General features: G+C 44.0%; 1 protein-coding gene across 48 annotated transcripts in view; it reads right to left on the bottom strand.

Moving 5' to 3' along the window:
* LOC147120302 (titin-like) overlaps nucleotides 1–21,135 on the bottom strand; it is a 359,546-nt gene that overhangs the window by 273,410 nt on the left and 65,001 nt on the right. For 46 of the 48 annotated variants that reach the window (XM_085986008.1, XM_085986052.1, XM_085986054.1 and 43 more), the window contains 4 exons: nucleotides 3,803–3,991; nucleotides 1,320–2,204; nucleotides 505–1,020; nucleotides 11–67 (listed from right to left, as the gene is read on the bottom strand). In XM_085986008.1, the coding sequence (XP_085842134.1) occupies nucleotides 11–67; nucleotides 505–1,020; nucleotides 1,320–2,204; nucleotides 3,803–3,991 (1,647 nt within the window). The remainder of the gene's footprint in view (nucleotides 1–10; nucleotides 68–504; nucleotides 1,021–1,319; nucleotides 2,205–3,802; nucleotides 3,992–21,135) is intronic. The other 2 variants (XM_085986059.1, XM_085986061.1) reach the window with 1 other exon arrangement.

The following is a 21,135-nucleotide window of genomic DNA, read 5'->3' as shown; positions in this document are numbered from 1 at the left end:
AAAATGTTACCTCTCACTTCCATTTCGATCTGCTGTTCAATCTTGCCTTGAATCTTTTTTTCTACGGCTGAATGAAAATGAATAATGTTGAATATAATTGCAGAAATGTAGCACTATTTTTCCAATTCATATATACAAAATGCAAAAAGAAAAATGAAACTAGGAATACATGAAATCTGCAAAAGCATACAAAACATACATGCAAAAAGTTAAAATGTATTTGTTGATTGTGATTTTCAGAAGGCTTTACCAAGCAAATGGTTGACTGAATCACAAAGCTAATTCAGACAATCCAGGATTTTGTAAAAAAAATGATTCATTCTCCATTTTGCTCTGTATCAAAATATCAAACATGCCTTGACATGCCTAATCTGATTTAAGGAAAAAGGAATGCAATAATCCACAGGGCAACAAGGTAACTTTCCGCAAAGATTCTTTCCATGAGCTGTACTGAGATGCATGATAGAGTCACATTGTGAAGGACCAAAGCATGCAATTGCCAACCTGTCACTCTAAGTAGAGTGTTGCACGCTGTTTCTCCAGCAGAATTAACCGCTTTGCATGTATAAGTACCAGTGTGACTCTGGCTGACTTTCTGTAACTTTAAACTGCATAGCAACCCATCATGTTTTATGGAACACAATGAAGATTCTTCAACTATGCGTTGGTTGCACAGCCAAAGTACACAAGGCGATGGTACACCTTTTACAATGCAAAACAGTAAAACATCTTCTCCATCTTGTACAAGGATTTCTGGAGGCAACCTTTCTAAGAATGCCGGTGCCATGGCTCCAGTGTCTATCAATTCGTCACAGGGCACTACATCAGGATAATAGTCTCGGCTCCGTGGCTTCTCTGTTCCAGTTGGTCTTTTGGTTGAAGACGGTGGTAAACTTGATGGTTTCTTTAGTACTTCTTGTTTGTTATCAGATGTGATATATGGCCTTTTTTCAGTTTTAGTGCTATCTGAACTGTTATCAGTGGGAATTTTTGCACCTGTTTTGGGTTTTGTTTCTTCAGCTATGCAAGAATAAAATTAGGATAAGTGTTAACTGATTTAGCAATTTCAGCAAGTAAATACTTGAAAAATATATAACAGCAAGAAGTAATGTTTGCAATAATTTATGCAGACTAGTGTGATGAAATGTCTAGTGTTAAGGTTTGTATAAATCACTAGCTAAACATTTTAAACAAAACATATTACTGTTAATATGTAAATTTAGGATCTTCTTAAAAAAGATACTAAAACTATTTTGGAAAAGAAACAATGAAGTAGATGGTTCAGGATGTTCTTTTTAAATAAAATAATAAACAACCACCTTCTACTATTAGTGCAGCAGTAGTCTTCATTTCTCCACCTTCATTTCTTGCAGTACAGCTGTACTGTCCCTGATCTTCTATGTGCACATTAAGGATTGTAAGAGACATAACATTTCCATTCTGAGAAATCTTCAGTCTTCCTGATTCTTCCAGTCTTCTGCTTCTGTGACTCCATATGACCTCTGAAAAATATTCCCCACTAAAAGAACAGATGAACTGTGCCACCTGACCAGCTTTCACCCTCAGATCACTAAGTTCAAGGAGAACCATGGGCACTTCAAGGACAGGTTTGGCTGCAGTAACAGTTATTTCAGCTTCACATTCAGCCTCGCCATGAGGATTTACAGCTTTACATCTATAAATTCCTGTGTCCTCTTCTTGGATATTTTGTATAATTATCTCAGATGATGTTAAAACTTCAGCTTCTGTTATAGATACGATTTTTATTCTCTTAACTTCCACAACTTCTTGATCTTCTCTATACCATGTTATTTCAGGTCTTGGGAATGCTAGAATTTGACATTTTAGAGATGTAGTTTCACCTAACAAAACTGTGACATTATTCATATCTTGTAGGATTTTCGGCGAACTTTGAGAGCCACTTCTGATTGTTTCTGTCTTGGCAACCTTTTGGGATTCTTCCCATCTTTCAAAGGAAACTGTCTTGCTCGATGAACTCATGGAAATACTTTCAAACATCTGAACATTGTCTGCATGTTCTTGCTGTAAACTGATTTCCTTTATATAGTTCTTTGTATGCTTTAAGGTCACAGGGGACTCCACATGCATTTCTGATACTTCAAAAGTCTTTGAAGCGATGGATTCCTCTACAGCTTTTCCAGAAGTTGTTATGCTCTGACTATCTATGCTTTGCACTTTGTAATCTGAGTAACAAAAGACAAAATATTAATCATGATATTAAATCATGACTGACAAAATAAAAAAACAATAGCTCATGTTGTCCAAAGGGCAACCCAGCATGCTGACCACATGCTAAAGAAGTGCAATTCACTTGACTGAGGAAAACTCCCATGTCCTTTTCCTCAAAACAATCTGCAAAATTCTATGGGAGAAAATGGCATTCATTGAACAAAATGAAGATTTAGTTCTTCTCTTGCAAATTCTCAAGATTAAGATGAATGCATGTATATATATCAAGATGAAAGGCTTTCTAAATGGTGCATTAAAGTGATTAGATTTTAGAACCATGAGGTGACATGAAGTGTGAAATTAAAAACTAGTGAAAATATCAGTAATAAAATATATTATTGGAAATGCTACAGTAAATGGTAGATATCTCTTCAGAAGATAAATTGTTTAACCTTCAATTACTCTAAGTGTAGCAATACTAGATATTTCTCCAGCACCTGTTTATTTCCTTTGCATATATATTGCCCAGCATGAGGTACTTTGCTGAAATTGCTAAATCAATTAACACTTATCCTAATTTTATTCTTGCATCAATAATAATAAGGGTGGCGTTGTTCTCAGTATTATCAAAATAAAGTACCAGGTCTTTTCTTGGCTTCATTAACGGTCCACTGTGAATCCATTAGATCTTTGGTTTAGAAACTATTGCATAAAATTTGGCTGCTGCCCCAAAGTGCACTTGCCTACTTAAAATAGACTCAATAAGGATGGGCCTTTGAGCTGGGGTCGCTTCTTGAGGGAAACCAAATGTGACAATATGCCCCTGGGTCTTTGATATCATTTCCTCAACCTTTTAGTATCCTGGAAAGGAGATCAGGTTTTAAATTGTATGAAGGCATTAATAATGAAAAGCCAAGGCACAAACTTGCCACTTGAAAATCAGTGTGTCTCTGTACGCTTGAGTTATTTTAGGTGCATTTGACATAGACTAAAAACTTTCATCTTTCATCCAGTTTTCTGTAAAAAATCTTAAAAGTGAATCCACTGCAAGAGGAGACCTAACTTTTAACTCAAGAAAATCCAAACAAAATGTTTAAATACAATGCTTTATTGCTGAATAAATTTACAGTTATAACATATTAAGTTGTTTAACAAAAAAAACTGTATTTAATAAGAAAGTATAGTCATTTTATAGTGGAATTCCATAGTGTGCGCAGCAGGTGACCTCTGTTGTTTACCTTAGAGGTGGATGAAAGCACTGGCCATGAGAGATACTACAGGTGTGGAAACAAATGTTGACTAGGTGAGTTGCTTGATGAAGTCTACAACTGATGAAAATGCTTCAAGAAATGGTAGGTACAAAAATAAGGTGGAATGGTGTTCAGCAATACAAGCACAAAATGCACATGCTTTCACAAAGAAGTGAACACTCTTGTTGGTCCAATTGTGCTGATAAGTAGAAAAGAATGCCACAGGCAATGATAAATAGTACTAAACTATGAAAACAACCGCAAGCAGATATATGTTTCAAAATTCATAGCAGCAAAATAAAAATGTAAAAATAACTTGAGATGTAGCATATGAAGCCACAAAAAAGAATAAGCTAATTTACCTTCCAGTTTTAAGTCAGCAGTGCATGACACCTCTCCAGCAGAGTTGGATGCTACACATTTGTACATTCCTTCATCCTCTGGGTAGGCTTCAGCAATTTCCAGCTGGTAAGTGTCTTCAAACTGAACCATCTTGAAGAATCGTGATTGTTTGATCTCCTTGTGTTTACTATACCATGTAACCTTGAGATCTATATTTTAAAAATACAATTTCATCAAAAACATTGTCCCAAACTGACTATAATCTTACTAACAGATTCCAACTTAATGACCTATCAACTTAAAAAAGACACAATTAAGCTCAAATAAGGCAACTGTACAGTGCTTACAATTTGAAATAATGTAGCTGAAATATAAGTCACGGTCAACACAGAGTGAGATGCAGCAAAGCCTAAGAAATTAAAGTTAAGGGGGAAAAATTCATTAGCGACAGTTTTGGGTCGCTAACATCGTCTGGGCACTAAATTTAGTGCCCGACGAAAAAGAGCGCCTGCAATCCCTAACTTCAATTTTAGTGCCTTAAGAAGGTGGTGGAGCACTCATTCAAGCGCTCCATTTCCTTCTTAGAGAGCTAACTCCGAATATCGGGGCGGTGAGCTCTGCAGCGCTACGCACTTGGCCACGTAGCACTGCCGCATGGAAGGGTTCTTCCCCTCATTAAAGGGGAGGGCCCAAGCCCACAACTCTGCGGGGCCCTACCTGGACCACTGGGGAGCGGGGTGCCGTGCCAGCAGCCCAGCACACAAGAGGGGTGTCGGGCTGCCAGATCGTGGCACGGACCCCGCCCCGCGTTCAAAGACGCAATGGGCCGCGACAGGTAAGTCGGCCGATTTATTTTTTTTCCCCACCAGCCACTTCCCCTTTAGTTAGCACTCCGCGTCCTCCTGCCGCTCCGTTCCCACCCCCGGAATCAGTCGCTGTCATTACCCAGCGCAGATTCAGGGGGCATGGGCTAATTTTGCAGGCGGGGCGAAAACGGGGTGCTGCACACTGTTGTCATCACCCGTGCAGCGGAGCGGGGTGCTACTGGTAACCACCGCGGTTAAACTCCCGCTGAATTTAGCGGGAGTTATTAGAGGCACCGCACCCCAGCGACAAGTCGTTTACGCCCCATTTGCGCCCCCCGGGGGTGCTAATGAGAGGTGCAAATGCACCGAATTTCTACCCCTAAGTGTTTACATTATTATTTAACTTAAGCCTTAAGAGAATAATAGGCTTTAGGTAAACAAATAGACCCAAGATATTAAATAACCTAAATAAATATAAGGGGATAAAAATAAACGAAGTAGAGGAAGCCAACATTAAATGGATTAAATAAATATCTGGTATACATAAATAAATAGATACATAATAAATAATCAGAGTAATTAATTACTAATTAATTTGAAATCAAACTAAATCTATCAATTAATTATAATTTAGACATCAAGTGATTTTATTAGCTCTAGAAATAAATTACTGCATAAATAAAGATTAGAAATGGCAGTACAGGCAGTGTGTTGGGACTGCAGAATATGATAATTTATGGACATTAAGATTGTCCTGGATGACTAAACCTGTAGGAAATGTCTCCACCATGAAATACTCCAGCTCAGAGTCATTGAGCTGGAGTGCAAATTAGAGCGTGACACATAAGACAGGAGGAGTAATTTCTGGATAATTTATTCCAGAGTAGTCACAGCTCATAGTAAAACACAGGTGCAGGAAGGGGAGTGTGTGACTATCAGTCAGCAGGGCAGGGGGAAACTAGGGGAGGTAGAGAAGGAAATACTGCAGACACTAGTCCTATCCAACAGGTATGATGTACTTGCTACCTGTAGGGATATGGTTGAAGACTGCAGTAAGACAGCCCACAATACTAACCATAGCACCATGGAGCAGGAGGCAGTCCAAGGTGGGGGAGCAAGATAGAAATAGATAGGTTATAGTCATAGGGGATTCAGTAATTAGGGAAATAGATAGAATCCTCTGTGGTCACAACCGAGAGTCCAGGAGAGTGCGTTACCTACTTGTTAAAGGGCATCTTGGAGCAACTGGAGAAGAATTTGGAAATGGAGGGGGAAGATCCAGTTGTTGTGGCCCATGTCAGGACCAATGACATAGGGAAGAACAGGAAGGAGGTCCTGCTCAGCAGGTATCAGGAACTAAACTAAAAAGCAGGACCCCACAAGTGGTAATCTCAGGATTACTACCTGAGTCATGTGTTAATTGGCACATGGATAGACAGATTAGGAAGGTGAATGTGTGGCTGAAAGAATGTTGTGGGAAGGAGGGATTCCACTTAATGGGACACTGTCACCAGTAACTGGGACAGGAGGCAGCTGTACCGCTGGGACAGGCTCCACCTGAATTGGAATGGGACCAAGGTCTGAGTGGAAAGAATAAATAGGGCTGTGGATAAAACTTTAAACTAGTAAGACATGGGGAGGGATCTGGTAGAAATTATATAGCTTGAAGATAAAAGAAATAGGAGATGAGAGTAAAGGTCAGATGGAATAAGGGTAACATAAACGGTCAGGGAACAGATAAAGTTACAGAACCTAAGTATAAAATAAATGTTAAAAATAAAGCAAGAGAAATGATTAATAAAAACAAGTTAAATTGTGAGTATAGCAATGTACACAACATCCTAAACAAAACAAGGGAACTGGAGGCAATAATTTGAAGAGAGGAACCAAATATAGAAGGGATAACTGAAACATAGCTGTATAAAGAACAGGATTGGCAGTTAAATATTGCAGGATGTAACATATTTAGAAAGGATAGAAAGGACCAACAAACCCAGGGAACCCTGGATGTCAAGGGAGAAACAAGAATGGATTAGGAAAAAAAGGGAGGCTTTTGGCAGATACAAAGGACTAAAAACAGTGGAAGCCCTAGAGGAGTATAGAAAGTGCAGGGGGTACTTAAAAAATAAATTAGGAGAGCAAAGAGGGGGCATGAAAAAACACTGGTGGGCAAAATAAAGGAAAATCCCAAGGTATTTTATAAGTATATTAAGGGCAAGAGGATAACCAGGGAAAGAGTAGGGCCCATTAGGGACCAAAGTGGCAATCTGTGTGTAGAGCCGGAAGATGTAGGTGAGGTTTTAAATGAATATTTTGCATCTGTGTTCACTATGGAGAAGGACGACGTAGGCATAGAAATCAGGCAGGGGGATTGTGATATACTTGAACAAATTAGTATTGAGAGGGAGGAGGTACTAGCGGTTTTACCGGGCTTAAGAGTGGATAAATCCCCAGACCCTGACGGGATGTATCCCAGGCTGCTGTGTGAGGCAAGCGAGGAGATTGCAGGGGCTCTGCCACAAATTTTCAGAACCTCTCTGGCCACAGGGGAGGTGCCAGAGGACTGGAGAACAGCTAACATAGTACCATTGTTCAAGAAGGGTAGTAGGGATAAACCAGGGAATTACAGGCCAGTGAGCCTAACATCAGTGGTAGGGAAATTATTGGAAAAAATTCTGAGGGACAGAATTAGTCTCCACTTGGAGAGGCAGGGATTAATCAGGGATAGTCAGCATGGCTTTGTCAGGGGGAGATCATGTCTGACCAATTTGATTGAATTTTTCGAGGGGGTGACTCGGTGTGTGGATGAGGGTAGTGCAGTTGATGTAGTCTACATGGACTTCAGTAAGGCTTTTGACAAAATCCCACATGGGAGACTGGTCAAGAAGGTAAGAGCCCATGGGATCCAGGGTAATTTGGCACATTGGATCCAAAATTGGCTTAGTAGCAGGAGGCAGAGGGTGATGGTCGAAGGTTGTTTTTGTGACTGAAAGCCTGTGTCCAGTGGTGTACTGCAGGGATCGGTGCTGGGTCCTTTGCTGTTTGTAGTGTACATTAATGATTTAGATATGAATGTAGGAGGCATGATCAGTAAGTTCGCAGATGACATGAAAATTGGTGGAGTGGTAAATAGCGAGGAGGGAAGCCTCAGGCTACAGGACGATATAGACGGGATGGTTAGATGGGTAGAACAGTGGCAAATGGAATTTAACCCTGAAAAGTGTGAGGTGATGCATTTTGGGAGGACTAACAAGGCAAGGGAATACACAATGAATGGTAGGACCCTAGGAAGGACAGAGGATCAGAGGTACCTTGGGGTGTATGTACATAGATCTCTGAAGGCAGCAGGACAGGTAGATAAGGTGGTTAAAAAGGCATATGGGATACTTGCCTTCATTAGCCGAGGCAACAATATAAGAGCAGGGATGGAGCTGTACAAAACGCTAGTTAGGCCACAGCTGGAATACTGTGTGCAGTTCTGGTCACCACACGATAGGAGGGATGTGATTCCATTGGAGAGGGTGCAGAGGAGATTCACCAGGATGTTACCTGGGCTGGAGCGCTTCAGCTATGAAGAGAGACTGGACAGGCTGGGGTTGTTTTCCTTAGAGCAGAGAAGGCTGAGGGGGGACCTGATTGAGGTGTACAAAATTATGGGGGGCATAGATAGGGTAGAGAGAAAGGAACTTTTCCCCTTAGTAGAGGGGTCAATAAACCAGGGGGCATAGTTTCAAGGTAAGGGGCAAGAGGTTTAGAGGGGATTTGAGGAAAAACTTTTCACCCAGGGGGTGGATGGAATCTGGAACTCTCTGCCTGAAAGGGTGGTAGAGGCAGGAACCCTCACAATATTCAAGAAGCATTTAGATGAGCACTTGAAACGCCATAGCATACAAGGCTACGGACCAAGTGCTGGAATATGGGATTAGAATAGACAGGGCTTGATGGCTGGCGCAGACACGATGGGCTGAAGGGCCTCTTTCTGTGCTGTACACCTCTATAACTCTATGGGGGAGAAATTCGGTGGAGCCGCAAACGGGGCGCCAAGCTCGCCAGGGCGCCGGAATTAGCGCAGCGATCGGAGCAGTTGCGACCACCGGAAATTCAGCTTGAACGCCCCAAGAGGGACACGGGGCGAGGCTCGAGGCGCTCCGTGTCCCTCTTAGGGCGCTGAAACTGAATATCGCAGCGCAACGTGCCGCAGCTCCACACGCTGCGGCACGGCACGCTGCAGTACTGCAGGCCTTCCTCCTGTTCTTAAGGGGGAGGGGCCTGCACCAGCGCGATGAGCGATCGCGAGTGCCGGCAAAAGAGCCCGGCACCGAGGAGAAGTGCCGAGCTCTCGGAAAACAGCCGGCAATGCCGCGGGGGGAGATCAGGAGACCGGGGACGGAGGTGCTGGCAGGCGGCCACCGGAAAAAAAGGCTGCCCCGCACCTCCACCTTAATTTGCGCCACTGCCGCCACAGGTAGACCCCGTGAACCGGGCGCGAGTTGCGAACGGCGCTACAGAGGTGGGCGCTACCGAATATCGAGATCGGGGCGGTAGCGGGGCGCTGCGCACACCGATGACGTCATCGGCGGCGGCGCAGCGCAACAGGCTAACGCCGCCATTAGCGCCCCAGCTAAATATCGCAGGAGGCGTGGCCAGTGGTGCTAAAGCCACTGAGTGCCCTCTTTAGGCGCTAACTGGTGGCGCAGCCCACCGAATTTCTCGGCCTATGACTGTATGATAGGAAATTTAGGGGGTGGGGTAGACGTACTAATTAGAGATAACATAATGGCAGTCGGAAAAAAGAACATAACTAACATGAAGATCGAAATGGAATCCATATATGAATTGAGATAAAGGAAAAGAAGGGATTGATCACAGTAAATAGGGGTATACTACGACCACCTAACAGTGGAAGGGAAATGGAGGGAGTATGATATGAGTAAAAAACATTAAGTGGTCTATAGAATACCCTATTTATGTGACTAGTCACTTCTTATTCTTTATCTCAAATCATGTGGATTCTGTTTCTATCTTAATGTTAAGACCTTTTTTTCTACTGCCATTATGTTGTCTCTAATTAGTACAGCTACCCCAACTCCCACTTCTACCTTCCCTATTCTTTCTAAATACATTGGCCCGTATTTTCCGATGCCTACGGGTGTGTAAGGGTTGTGTACACACCGGTAGGGACATCAGAAATGCCGGCTTCAGGCATGCAAAGTGCATGCGTTGAAAACCGGCATTTCCAATCTGTCAAAAATGCTCTTGACAGATCGGACGCCTGTCTTGGAGAAGGGCCTCTGCGGGGTGGGGGGGGGGGGGGCGGGGGGGAAAGAGTTCCGCTTTCAGCAGAACCTCCACCCGCAGAAAACCCTTAGAAATCTTACACCTGGCGTAAGGCCTGCTTTTACCAGCATAAGAGTTGGAAAAAAAAAAAATCATTCATTTATAATTTTAAAATACTTTAAAAAAGGTAAGTTTATTTTTAGCCCCGTAAAAAACTTTAATTATTATTTTTTTTAATTAAATTTTTGTTTAAAATATTTAATTTGTTGTAATTTTAACTCATTTTAAAAGCGTGATGGTTTTTTAAAAATGTATTTAATGTTTTACTGTGTTTTTGGGGTGATCCCCCATTCATATATTTGACAGGTCTATCTGTCAAAAGTATGAAGGGAGATTCCCTTCTCCAATTGGCTGGCCTAGCCCACGTGATCCCAGGGATGCTTGCAAACTGCCTGCGCCCCTGGGATACGTGGCCCCTGTGCATTTCGACTTTAGAGAGGCCCAGGAGCGGAAGTGTCCGGACCTCGGGAGCCCTCAGGTAAGTTCGTAGATTTTTTTCCGATAGGAGGCATTCTCACGCAGGGAGCCTCCTATCGGAAATTACAGGCCATTATATCCTGCAACTTTTAACTGCCAATCCTGTTCTTTATGTGGCCATGTTTAAGTTATCCCTACAACATCTGGCTCCTCGCTACAAATTATTGCCTCCAGTTCCCCTATTTTGTTTAGGATGCTGTGTACATTGCTGTACTGACAATTTAACTTGTTTTTATTAATTGTTCCCCACACTTTATTTTTAACAGTCATTTTATACTTGCATTCTATAACTGTATTTGTTGCCTGACCATTTGTTACCCAATTCCTTTCCTTGGTCTGACTTTTATTCTCATCTCCTATTTCTTTTATCTTCAGACTTATGCTATTTTCACCTCATCTTACTAGTTCAAAGTCCTATCCACAGCCTGATTATCCTTTTCACTAGGACACTGGTCTCATCCGGTTCAGGTGGAGCCTATCCCAGTAGTACAGCTCCTTCCTGTCCCAGTACTGGTGCCAGTATCTCATTAAATAGAACCCCTCCTTCCCACACCAGTCTTTCAGCCACACATTCACATTCTTGATCTGTTTGTCTCTATGCCAATTAGCACATGGCTCGGATAGTAATCCCAAGAATTCCACCCATGAGGTCCTGCTTTTTAATTTAGTTCCTAACTTCTGATATTCCCTTAGCAGGACCTCCTCCCTTCTTTTCCGTATATCATTGGTCCCGACATGGACCACGACAATTGGATCTTCCCCCCTCCCTTTCCAAATTCCTCTCGCATTGCGGCAAGTTATACTTTACCTTTGCACCAGGTAGGCAACACACCCTTCTGGACTCTCAATCGTGACTGCAGGGGATGCTATCAATTCCCCTAATTATTGAGTCCCCTATGACTATAACCTTTCTATTCTGCTCTTTCTCCACTTGGACTGCCTCCTGCTCCACGATACCATGGTTAGCATTCTGGCTATCCTCCCTGGAGCCTTCATCCTTATCCTCACTGGTAGCAAGTACATTGTACCTGTTGGATAGGACCAGCGTCTGCAGGACCTCCTTCTCCACCTCCCCTAGGTTCCCCCTCCCCTGCTGACTGACAGTCACACTCTCCCTTTCCTGCACCTGTACTTTCCTCTGAGTTGTGACTGTACTCTGGAGAAAACTATGCCAATATTCCTCCCCCTCCCTAATGTGTCGGAGTGTCTCTAACTCACACCCCAGCTCAAGGGCTCTGAGCTGGAGTGACTCAAGGCAGACATTTCCTGCAGATGTGGCAATCCGGGACAGTATCGCTGTCCACAAACTCCCACATATTACAGTTCCTGTGCTGTTATCTCAAATCTTTATTTATTTATTAGTTAGCAGTAATTTATATCTAGAACTAATAGAATCACTTGAGGTCTATTATTAATTAGCTGATTGATTAGTTTGATTTCAAATTAATTAGTAATTCATTACTCTGATTAATTATTCTTTATGTATAGCAGAATTATTAGAAGAAATAACAAAAATTATAAATAAGGGTAATGTATTGGATGTATTATGCACGGAGTGGTAAAAGGCCATCGATAAGGTACTCATGACTAAATCAGAGCATGTGGTATCAGAGGACAAGTAGCAGAATGGATAACAAACTGGCTACAAAACAGAAAACAGAGAGTAGGGGTTAAAGGAAGTTACTCAGACTGGTGGAAGGTGGGAAGTAGTGTTCCACAGAGATCGTTCCTGGGATCACTGTTGTTCACCATTTGCATAAATGATTTGGACTCAGGAATTGGAAGCACAATATCAAAACATGACACCAAATTGGGAGTATAGTTAATACTGATGAAGAATGTGACATAATACAAGGCAAGATTAGTAAACTTGAAAAATGGGTGTGTAAATGGCAAATGAATTTCAATGTAGATAAATGTGAGGTGGTACATTTTTGTAGGAGGAATAACGAGGCTACAGACACCTTGGAAAATAAGGGGGTAATTTTGCCGGCGCTCAGGGGGCGGGTTTGGAGGCGGGACCAGTGGCAAAATTGCAAAGATTGACAGTGGGTCCCGAAGCCGCTGTCAAGCCGCCTCCAAACAATCTTTTCAGGTGTCGGGTCCCCGATTTGCGCATGGACACGACACCTAGCAGCAAGAAGGGGATTATAGGCACTTAATTGCTTGTTAACAGGTTGTTAACAGGCAGTTAAGAGGCTTTTTCCAATTTTGACAGGTCTACTGCGGGCTTCCCAATGTCTGGACACCACGTCAGGGTAAATGTGGCATGCTGTGGGTCTACTGTAATGTTTCTTCATTGATGACAGCTGCAGAAGTGGTGTGAAGGATCCGATGGTACACTGGTGAGTTTCAGAGGTAAAAAAATATTGGGAAAATCATTTTTAATGTATTTAGACTTTTCTGCAGGTGACAAGTTTTAAATTGTTTGTGTAGACCCACCTCATTGAGAGAACCTCTCTCACCAGTGACAGATTGCTTCTGTAACCTCATCTGTTCTAGCCTAAGGAGGGAGTCACTGGGGAGCCTGGGTGCAAGGGCTCACCTTTGTACAGTGATTGTCAGTGTTTGCAGTACCTCAATGCTGTCAAACACTCAAAAATCGCCTGTCAAAAAAAATTGTGTGTGGCCCCTTTAAGAAAACCAGCAGATGACGTGTCATCAACAGACGTCATCTGACACCGGCTTTCTCTTAATTGGCCGGCAAGCCTGCAGGGCAGGCTTAACAAGGCCAATTGACGCAAAACAGCATCTGTGCATCGGATGTCGTTGAGGGCGGGATCGGAACCCGGAAGGCACTTGTCCCGCCCCCAAGCCGCATCGAAAAGTAAAATCCAGCCCTAAGAGTCTCAATGTGCTCGAGACACAAAGGGATCTAGGGGTACAGATTCACAAATCATTAATGCAGGTTACTAATGTTATAAATAATGCAAACAAAGCACTGGGGTTACTTTCTAGAGGAAGATAATTGAAAAGCAACTAAGTTATACTAAATATTATATAGAACCTTCATTAGACCACACTTGGGGGAAAAATTTGGTTGCGTTGTGCCTCCCGTTAGGGGGCGCTAATGTAACGGGGCACAAAGCAACTAGCACCCGGGCGCTGCTTTGCTAACACCTCCCGCAAAATTCAGCGGGAGGTTAGCAGCGGCAGTAGCGCCCTGCTCATGCCCCGGCTGCAAACTTGGCTCGTGCCCCCGACCTACCACCAGATGCTATGTCCGACAGGGTCAGGGTGACATTTTTGCGGCTGGGATGGCAATAATTAAAGGGCAGGTGCCGGGTGGCCAATTTCTTTGGGCCGCCTGCCGGCACCTGCCCCTCTAGCCTCCTCCTGTGGGTGCCGGCTGCGATCCGTCAGCCCGGCACTCCTCTGGAGTGCCAGGCTCTTTTGCCGGCACCCTGCTCCCCGGTGGTCCAGCAAGGCCCTGGTGCATGCTGTGCTAAGCCCCTCCTCTTTAATCAGGGGAGGGTGGCCTGCAGTACCGCGGCGCTACGTGCAGATGCGCATGGCGCTGCTGCCCGTAGCATCGCGATATTCAATGGGAGCGCCCCAACAGGGAGGGGGAGCACTTCCAGTAGCGCTCCGCCTCCTACTTGGGGCGCTATCATTGAATTTTGGGCAGGGGGGCACTAACTTTTTTGGGGGGGCGAAGTTATTGCTCCAAAAGGGGCGCGAGCCAATTTTCCCTCCTTAGAGTACTATGCAGTTCTGGTCTCCATGTTACAAAAAGGATATAGAAGCACTGGAGACAGTGCAAAAAAGATTTACAAGGGTGATACCAGAACTGAGAGGATACAACTATCATGAAGAACTGAACAAGCTGGGGCTCTTTTCTCTAGAAAAAAGAAAACTTGGAGGTCTTTAAAATTATGAAGGGTTTCGATAGGCTAGACTTAGAGAAGATGCTTCCACTTGTAGGGGAGTCCAAGTCTAGGGGGAATAAATATAAGATAGTCATTAATAAATCCAATAAGGAATTCAGGAGAAATTTCTTTACTCAGAGTGGTTAGAATGTGGAACTCACTACCACATGGAGTGGTTGAGGCGAATAGCATAGAAGCATTTAAGGGGAAGCTCGATAAGTACATGAGGGAGAAAAGAATAGGATATGTTGAGAGAGTGAGATGAAGTAAGGTGGGGGAGGGTTGTGTGGAGCATAAATACTGGCATAGACCTGTTGGCTGAATGGTCTGTTTCTGTGCCTTAAAATTCTATGTAATTCTATGTAATAGAAGTTTTTGAAACTAAATTTTTCTGAAGTTTTGTGAGGGATATAAACAGGAAACACATCAGAAGGTTATGGGTTCAAGCTTACTTCTGGACTTAACCACATAACAGTGAAGCACTGCTACATTGCCAGATGCATCATCCCTCATTTGAGACAGTGAACTATGTTCAGAAGGACATTAAAAATTCCACGCCATTATTCCAAAAGGAATTCTCCCAATATCCTAACCAATATTGTTACTTTAGCCAGCACTAATCCTGCTCCGTGTAAAATGCCTGCGATGTTACTCTACACCACAATGTTTCTCATAGACATGATAAGGCACTATAAAATGTGAGTATTTCTTTCAGAACACTTTTTCACTTTTTGTACCCAATGGCAACATCAAGTACACCAGGCCAGGTGAATCACTACAAAGTACCAGGTTATAGTCCAACAGCTTTATTTGAAATCACAAGCTTTCGGAGCGCTGCTCCTTCTTCAGGTGAAGTGGAGAAATGCATAAAGACACAGCTTATATAGTCAGAGAATCATGTCAGATGTTTACAGGTAACCTTTCCAACTGCCATTAATCACACCTCGGCAGAGAGATAATCACAGCAGTCAAAGGTGTGAATGGTTGTCCAAACAGGTGACCCCACCTCATTGTTCTTTGATGTAATGTTTCCCTGACTGACCTGTTTGGACACCATTCACACCTTTGACTGCTGTGATTATCTCTCTGCCGAGGTGTGATTAATGGCAGTTGGAAAGGTTACCTGTAAACATCTGACATGATTCTCTGACTATATAAGCTGTGTCTTTATGCATTTCTCCACTTCACCTGAAGAAGGAGCAGCGCTCCGAAAGCTTGTGATTTCAAATAAAGCTGTTGGACTATAACCTGGTGTTGTGTGACTTTTTACATTTGTCCACCCCAGTCCAACTCCGGCATCTCCACACCACTACAAAGTACAGACTTAAGCTCACGCTATCCAATCTAATAAAGTGTTTCTGTCCCATACTCAAAAAATAGCACTCCTTACTGCACCAGTTTTCTAAATGACAATTTATTTTAGGCTGCCATTATACGACTATTTTTGCATCAATGCAATGGGACTTTTACTTCAAATGATGCAAAATCGGCAGAATACCGCAGTTGGCCCAGGAAATGAAATCATCTCCAGTAGGTGGTTTCATAACTCTCTAGCTTCAGAATGGGTGTGGTATAGCATTTGCCTTGTACAAAACTGTTTTAAAAAATTGTCTAGGCAATCCATTCGACAACCTGGATACTTTATAAATTTGTAGAGTTGTTTTAATCTTATTAGCAAATTGCACTTAATGTTGACCACAATACAAGTTTTTTTATTATTTACAAGACAGCAACAGAGTTGGGAGAGAGCCTTAAGGGCTGAATTTTGCCGGGTTCGGAGACGGGTCCGCTGTCAAAATCAAAATGATTGACAGCGGTTTGGGAGCCTGCTCCGAACCTGTCTCCATGTAAGTTTCCAAAGTGTTGGGTCTGCGATTTCAGAACAGACCCGACACCAAGCGGCAGGGGAGGCATTTAAGATAGTTAAATGCTTGTTAAACACTTGTTAACTACTATTTTGCCAGCCTATTTCTATTTTACCACTTTTTTAACGAGGTTCAAGTCATTCGGAGATTACGTCAGGTAAGTAGGTCGGATTCTCTATGTCTCCCCATTGCTGTGAATGGGTGACAGCTGCAAAAGTGGTATGAAAGCTACCATTTCACAGCTGTTCACTTTCCAATGTCAGAAGCTTGAGCCTTCAGGACTTGGAAGACACTTCTGAGCTGTATGCAGTTTGGAAGTGTTTGCAGTAATCTCTCTATCCACTGTCACCTCCTTGGAGCAAGCTCTCTCACCATTCTCAACTTCAGCTGCCATCTATTCCAGCAACATCGGTGCCCTTGAAAAAATCTTACCTTGCTCCTCTGAATCCCTCCACGATCAACCGCAACACCAACACCACTAGGCACACCAACACCACCAACCTTCTCCTCAATCATCTGATGCTGCACAGGACAAAGGGCATCAGCACCCGACAACATTGCTGCCCGGGAAGCCAGCGATGGCCTCACCATGGCCAGATTTACTTCACTTGATGCTGTATACCCTGGCTGCCACATGATGCGTCAGGTTGACACCACCCCACACCAAAACCATAAAGCATCTCTACAATGTCCAAGCCATTCATTTCACACTTATCACAACTGGGGGGAGGGGGGAAGTTATGTCTCAACATTCACTGGAATTCACCAAGACACTTCCAAAGGCGAGCACAGATCTGTCCAATAAGATAAAATGTTGAAAATATAGAATTCAATGTTTGACAACACATTAACAAGAAAATTTACCTGAACATTGCATAACACACCCAAGTGCCTACCCTTGTGTGTTGGTAGTTAGTATGATTGCACTAGGATGAGGGTGAGTGTGAGGGGTGGCTACTGAGATGGGGAAGTGATAATATAGATAGAGAGGGATGGGTGGAGGTGCAAGGTAAGTTGGTGTGAGTAAGGATGTGCAGGAATACTGTAGAGGAGGCAGAGTGATGGTGATGTGATGAGCGGCACAGCAGGATGAGGTTGGGTGTGGATTTGCAGGAATGTTTCGTGATCTGCTCAGATCATTGAAAGGTTTGCGCCACTACAGCCTGGTCCTCCTGACCACATCCCTACTTGCGCCCTCCTGTGCAATGTGCAACCAGGCTGCGTTGGTCTCCTGGGGAGGTCTCTTCTGCCCTTGGAAGGGAAGAGAACCTCGCTGCGTGCTGTGACTCCCTCCATAAGCATATGGAGGGAGTCATGCGGGAGCCTGGGTGCAGCTGTTCAGTGCTTGTCAGTGTTTGCAGCACCTCAATGCTGCAGAACACTGACAACACAACTGTCAAAATGAATGTGACCATGGTCCCTTTAAGGAAACTGGCTGATGATGCGTTACAAATGACATCATCAGACCAGCTTCCTTTTAATTGGCCAGGAATCTCGCGTGACGGGCTTAACAAGCCCAATCAGGGGAAAATCTTTTTCACAGAGTGGCTGGAGCTGGGAGCAGGACCAGGATCCGCCAACGACCTCTCCCACCGTGATCCCGCCTCCGATGGCAAAATCGCGACCATAGACACTCCAGCTTTCCCTCCCAAAATATTAAAAAGCTACTTGCGAGGGAATGGAGCTTTCTCCATGCTGCCACTCAGCAATGCATACCCTGCATTATAACTGTGGCCTGCACCCCTAAGGGTCTCAGACTTGTAGGTGCAGTGTAATGCAAGCTTTAGTGTCAGCTATGGCCAGATTATGGATAGATGTGTTTTAGTACCACGCCCAACAAGAATAGACTTGATTTTACCAACAACCATTTCACCAATAAAACCCTTACAATTGGAAGAGAGACAATGACCAGGAATTTGCGGTTCTGATGATGGCGTACGCTGAGCATATGCCGTCATAAGCCTTCAGAAAGGTTCCACAGGTTCACTTTGACAGATCTACCACACCAAAAGTAAAATCACTTTTCGCTGGCACAGACTACTGCTCAGCAAATGCCCACAAACCCCTTACGCCTGGTAGAAACAGATGTAGAGCTTGCTTTCACCAGCGTAAGGGTTAATATCAACATTAAATTAAAAAATTTTAAATAAAAAATTATGCACAAACTCTTTAAATTAGTTTATGCAAATTTTGGCCCAGATTAAAATGTTTACAATTATTTTTCAAAAAATTAAATATTTATTGTATTTGCTTCATTGAAGGAACTTTTAATTAAATTTGAAAATGAGGACATTTATTTTTATTGCAGATGTCTAATTTATTTAATTATTTGGGAATTCCTAATATGGTTATGGGAATTCTGTTCATAAATGGAATCTCCATAAGCGTATTAGGGGGAAAAAATTCGGTTGCTTTCTGCCTCCCATTAGCGCCCTAAGATGGCGCTAACGGGGCGTAAAGCAACCAGCGCCCGGGCGCTGCGCCACCAACACCTCCCGCGAAATTCAGCGGGAGGTTAGCGACAGCGGAAACCGGTAGCGCCCTGCGACGCTGTGCCGCCAGCGATGACGTCATCGCCGTGCGCAGCGTCCCGCTCGCGCCCCGGCCGCGATCTTCAGGAGCGCCCCCCTGACTTACCGCCGGATGCTATGTCCGACAGGGTCAGGGGGGCGTACCTGCGGCCGGGGAGGCGCTATTTAAAGGCGAGGTGCGGGGCGGCCATTTTTGTTGCTGGCTGCCTGCCCGCACCTACCTCCGCTCCCGTCCCCGGCCTCCTTACCCGCCACCCCCCGCGCCCCACCGCGGAGTACAGGCTGCGCTCCATGAGCCCGGCACTTCTCTTGAGTACCGGGCTCTTTTGCAGCAATACCCAATCCCCGGGGGCCCAGCTGGGTCCCGGGTCACACTGCGCAAGGCCCCTCCCCTTTAAGAAGGGGAGGAAGGCCTGCAATACCACGGCGCGATGTGCCACAACGCATGGTGGTGCGGAACGTAGCGCCACAATATTCCCTCGCAGCACCCCAAGAGGGAGGCGGGGCGCTTCCAGTAGCGCCCCGCTTCCCTCTCGGGGCACTACCACTCAATTTCCATTGCGGGGGTGTTAACTTTGCCGGGGCGCTGCGCCCCGGCGAAGTTAGCACCCCAAAGGGGGCACTACTCAATTTTTAGCCCTAGGAATCTTCCTTTCTGATTAGAGGACCTGGCCCACATGATCCCAGGGACATTTCCAAACTGCCTGCATCCCTGGGATCCGTGGGCCTTTACACAGGCGTACGCCTGCAGGCCCAGGACCCGAGGTCGCTGCAGCTTAAGAGCCTGAAGGCAAGTGCGTATATTTCTAGCGGGTCGGAGGTGTACTCTGGAGGTACGCCTCCGACCGCAAAGTCTGGGCCGATATGTTTATCTCATTCATTTGGGCTCAGCTCAAACCTAAGTTCCAAATATAAAAAGATAGTGTGATAATGATGTATTTTTAATCTTTATAATAAAAGCTCTTGTGCCTGTAATGAATGTAAAATTGACAAAATTAATTAAAAAGTTGCAAGCTGAGAGAGGGGCCTGACGGTACCTATTGAAAACTGTTTAAAAATGCACAAATAGGCAAAGATGGCGATAGGGAAAGCAAAGAGGGTTTTCAGGCACTATGCTTGGGGTATACAAGGGTTTGGTATATCCACACCTGGGAGTATTAGGGCCCGATAGCCTTTCCGGTACCTCCGCTTGAAGAGGGCACAGGAATATAAATTTAATTAAAATGAATGCCAGAGACTCAAATTTCCTATTAGCATTTGGTGCAATTTAGAAACAAACTGCTCCCAGAAAAACCTGGTATTAGAACATAAAAACTGACTGCAAAAGCTTTTATAGATATGTGAAGAGAAAAAGATTGGTGAAGTTAAGCGTAGGTCCCTTGCAGTCAGAATCAGGGGAATTTATAATGGGGAACAAAGAAATGGCAGACCAATTAAATACATACTTTGGTTCTGTCTTCACAAAGGAGGACACAAATAACCTCCCAGAGATGTCGGGGAACATAAGGTCTGATGAAAGGGAGGAACTGAAAGAAATCAGTATTTGTAGGGAAATGGTGTTAGGGAAATTGACGGGATTGAAGGCCGATAAATCCCCAGGGCCTGATAATCTACATCCTAGGGTACTTAAGGAAGTGGCCCGAGAAATAGTAGATGCATTGCTGATCATCTTCCAAAATTCAATGGAATCTGGAACAGTACCCATGGATTGGAGGGTAGCTAATGTTACCCCACTATTCAAAAAAGGTGGTAGAGAGAAAACGGGGAATTACAGACCGGTAAGCCTGACATCGGTAGTGGGGAAAATGCTAGAGTCCATTATAAAAGATGTAATAGCAGAGCACTTGGAAAACAGTGACAGGATCAGACAAAGTCAACATGGATTTACAAAAGGTAAATCATGCTTGACTAATCTACTGGAAATTTTTGAGGATGTAACTGGTAAAATAGATAAGGGAGAACCAGTGGATGTGGTGTATTTGGACTTTCAGAAGGCTTTCGATAAGGTCCCGCATAAGAGATTAGCGTGTAAAGTTAAGGCACATGGGATTGGGGGCAAGGTATTGACTTGGATAGAGAACTGGTTGGCAGACAGAAAGCAAAGAGTTGGAATAAACGGGTCTTTTTCCGAGTGGCAGGCAGTGACTAGTGGGGTCCTTGGACCCCAGCTATTCACAATATATATTAATGATCTAGACAAGGGAACTAGATGTAATATTTCCAAGTTTGCAGACGACACAAAGCTGGGTAGGCGTGTGTGTTGTGAGGAGGATGCCGAGAAACTCCAGGATGATTTGGACAGGTTGGGTGATTGGGCAGAAGCATGGCAGATGCAATATAACGTGGATAAATGTGAGGTTATCCACTTTGGTGGCAAAAACAGGAAGGCAGATTATTATCTGAATGGCAATAGATTGGGAGAAGGGGAAGTGCAACAAGACCTGGGTGTTCTTGTGCACCAGTCGCTG

The sequence above is a fragment of the Somniosus microcephalus genome, chromosome 4, assembly GCF_052327205.1.
Source record: "Somniosus microcephalus isolate GS21.2 chromosome 4, FLI_Smic_1.0, whole genome shotgun sequence".
Classification (NCBI taxonomy): Eukaryota; Metazoa; Chordata; class Chondrichthyes; order Squaliformes; family Somniosidae; genus Somniosus; species Somniosus microcephalus.
Note: the sequence above shows the minus strand (reverse complement) of the source record. Positions and strands in the feature narration are given on the sequence as shown.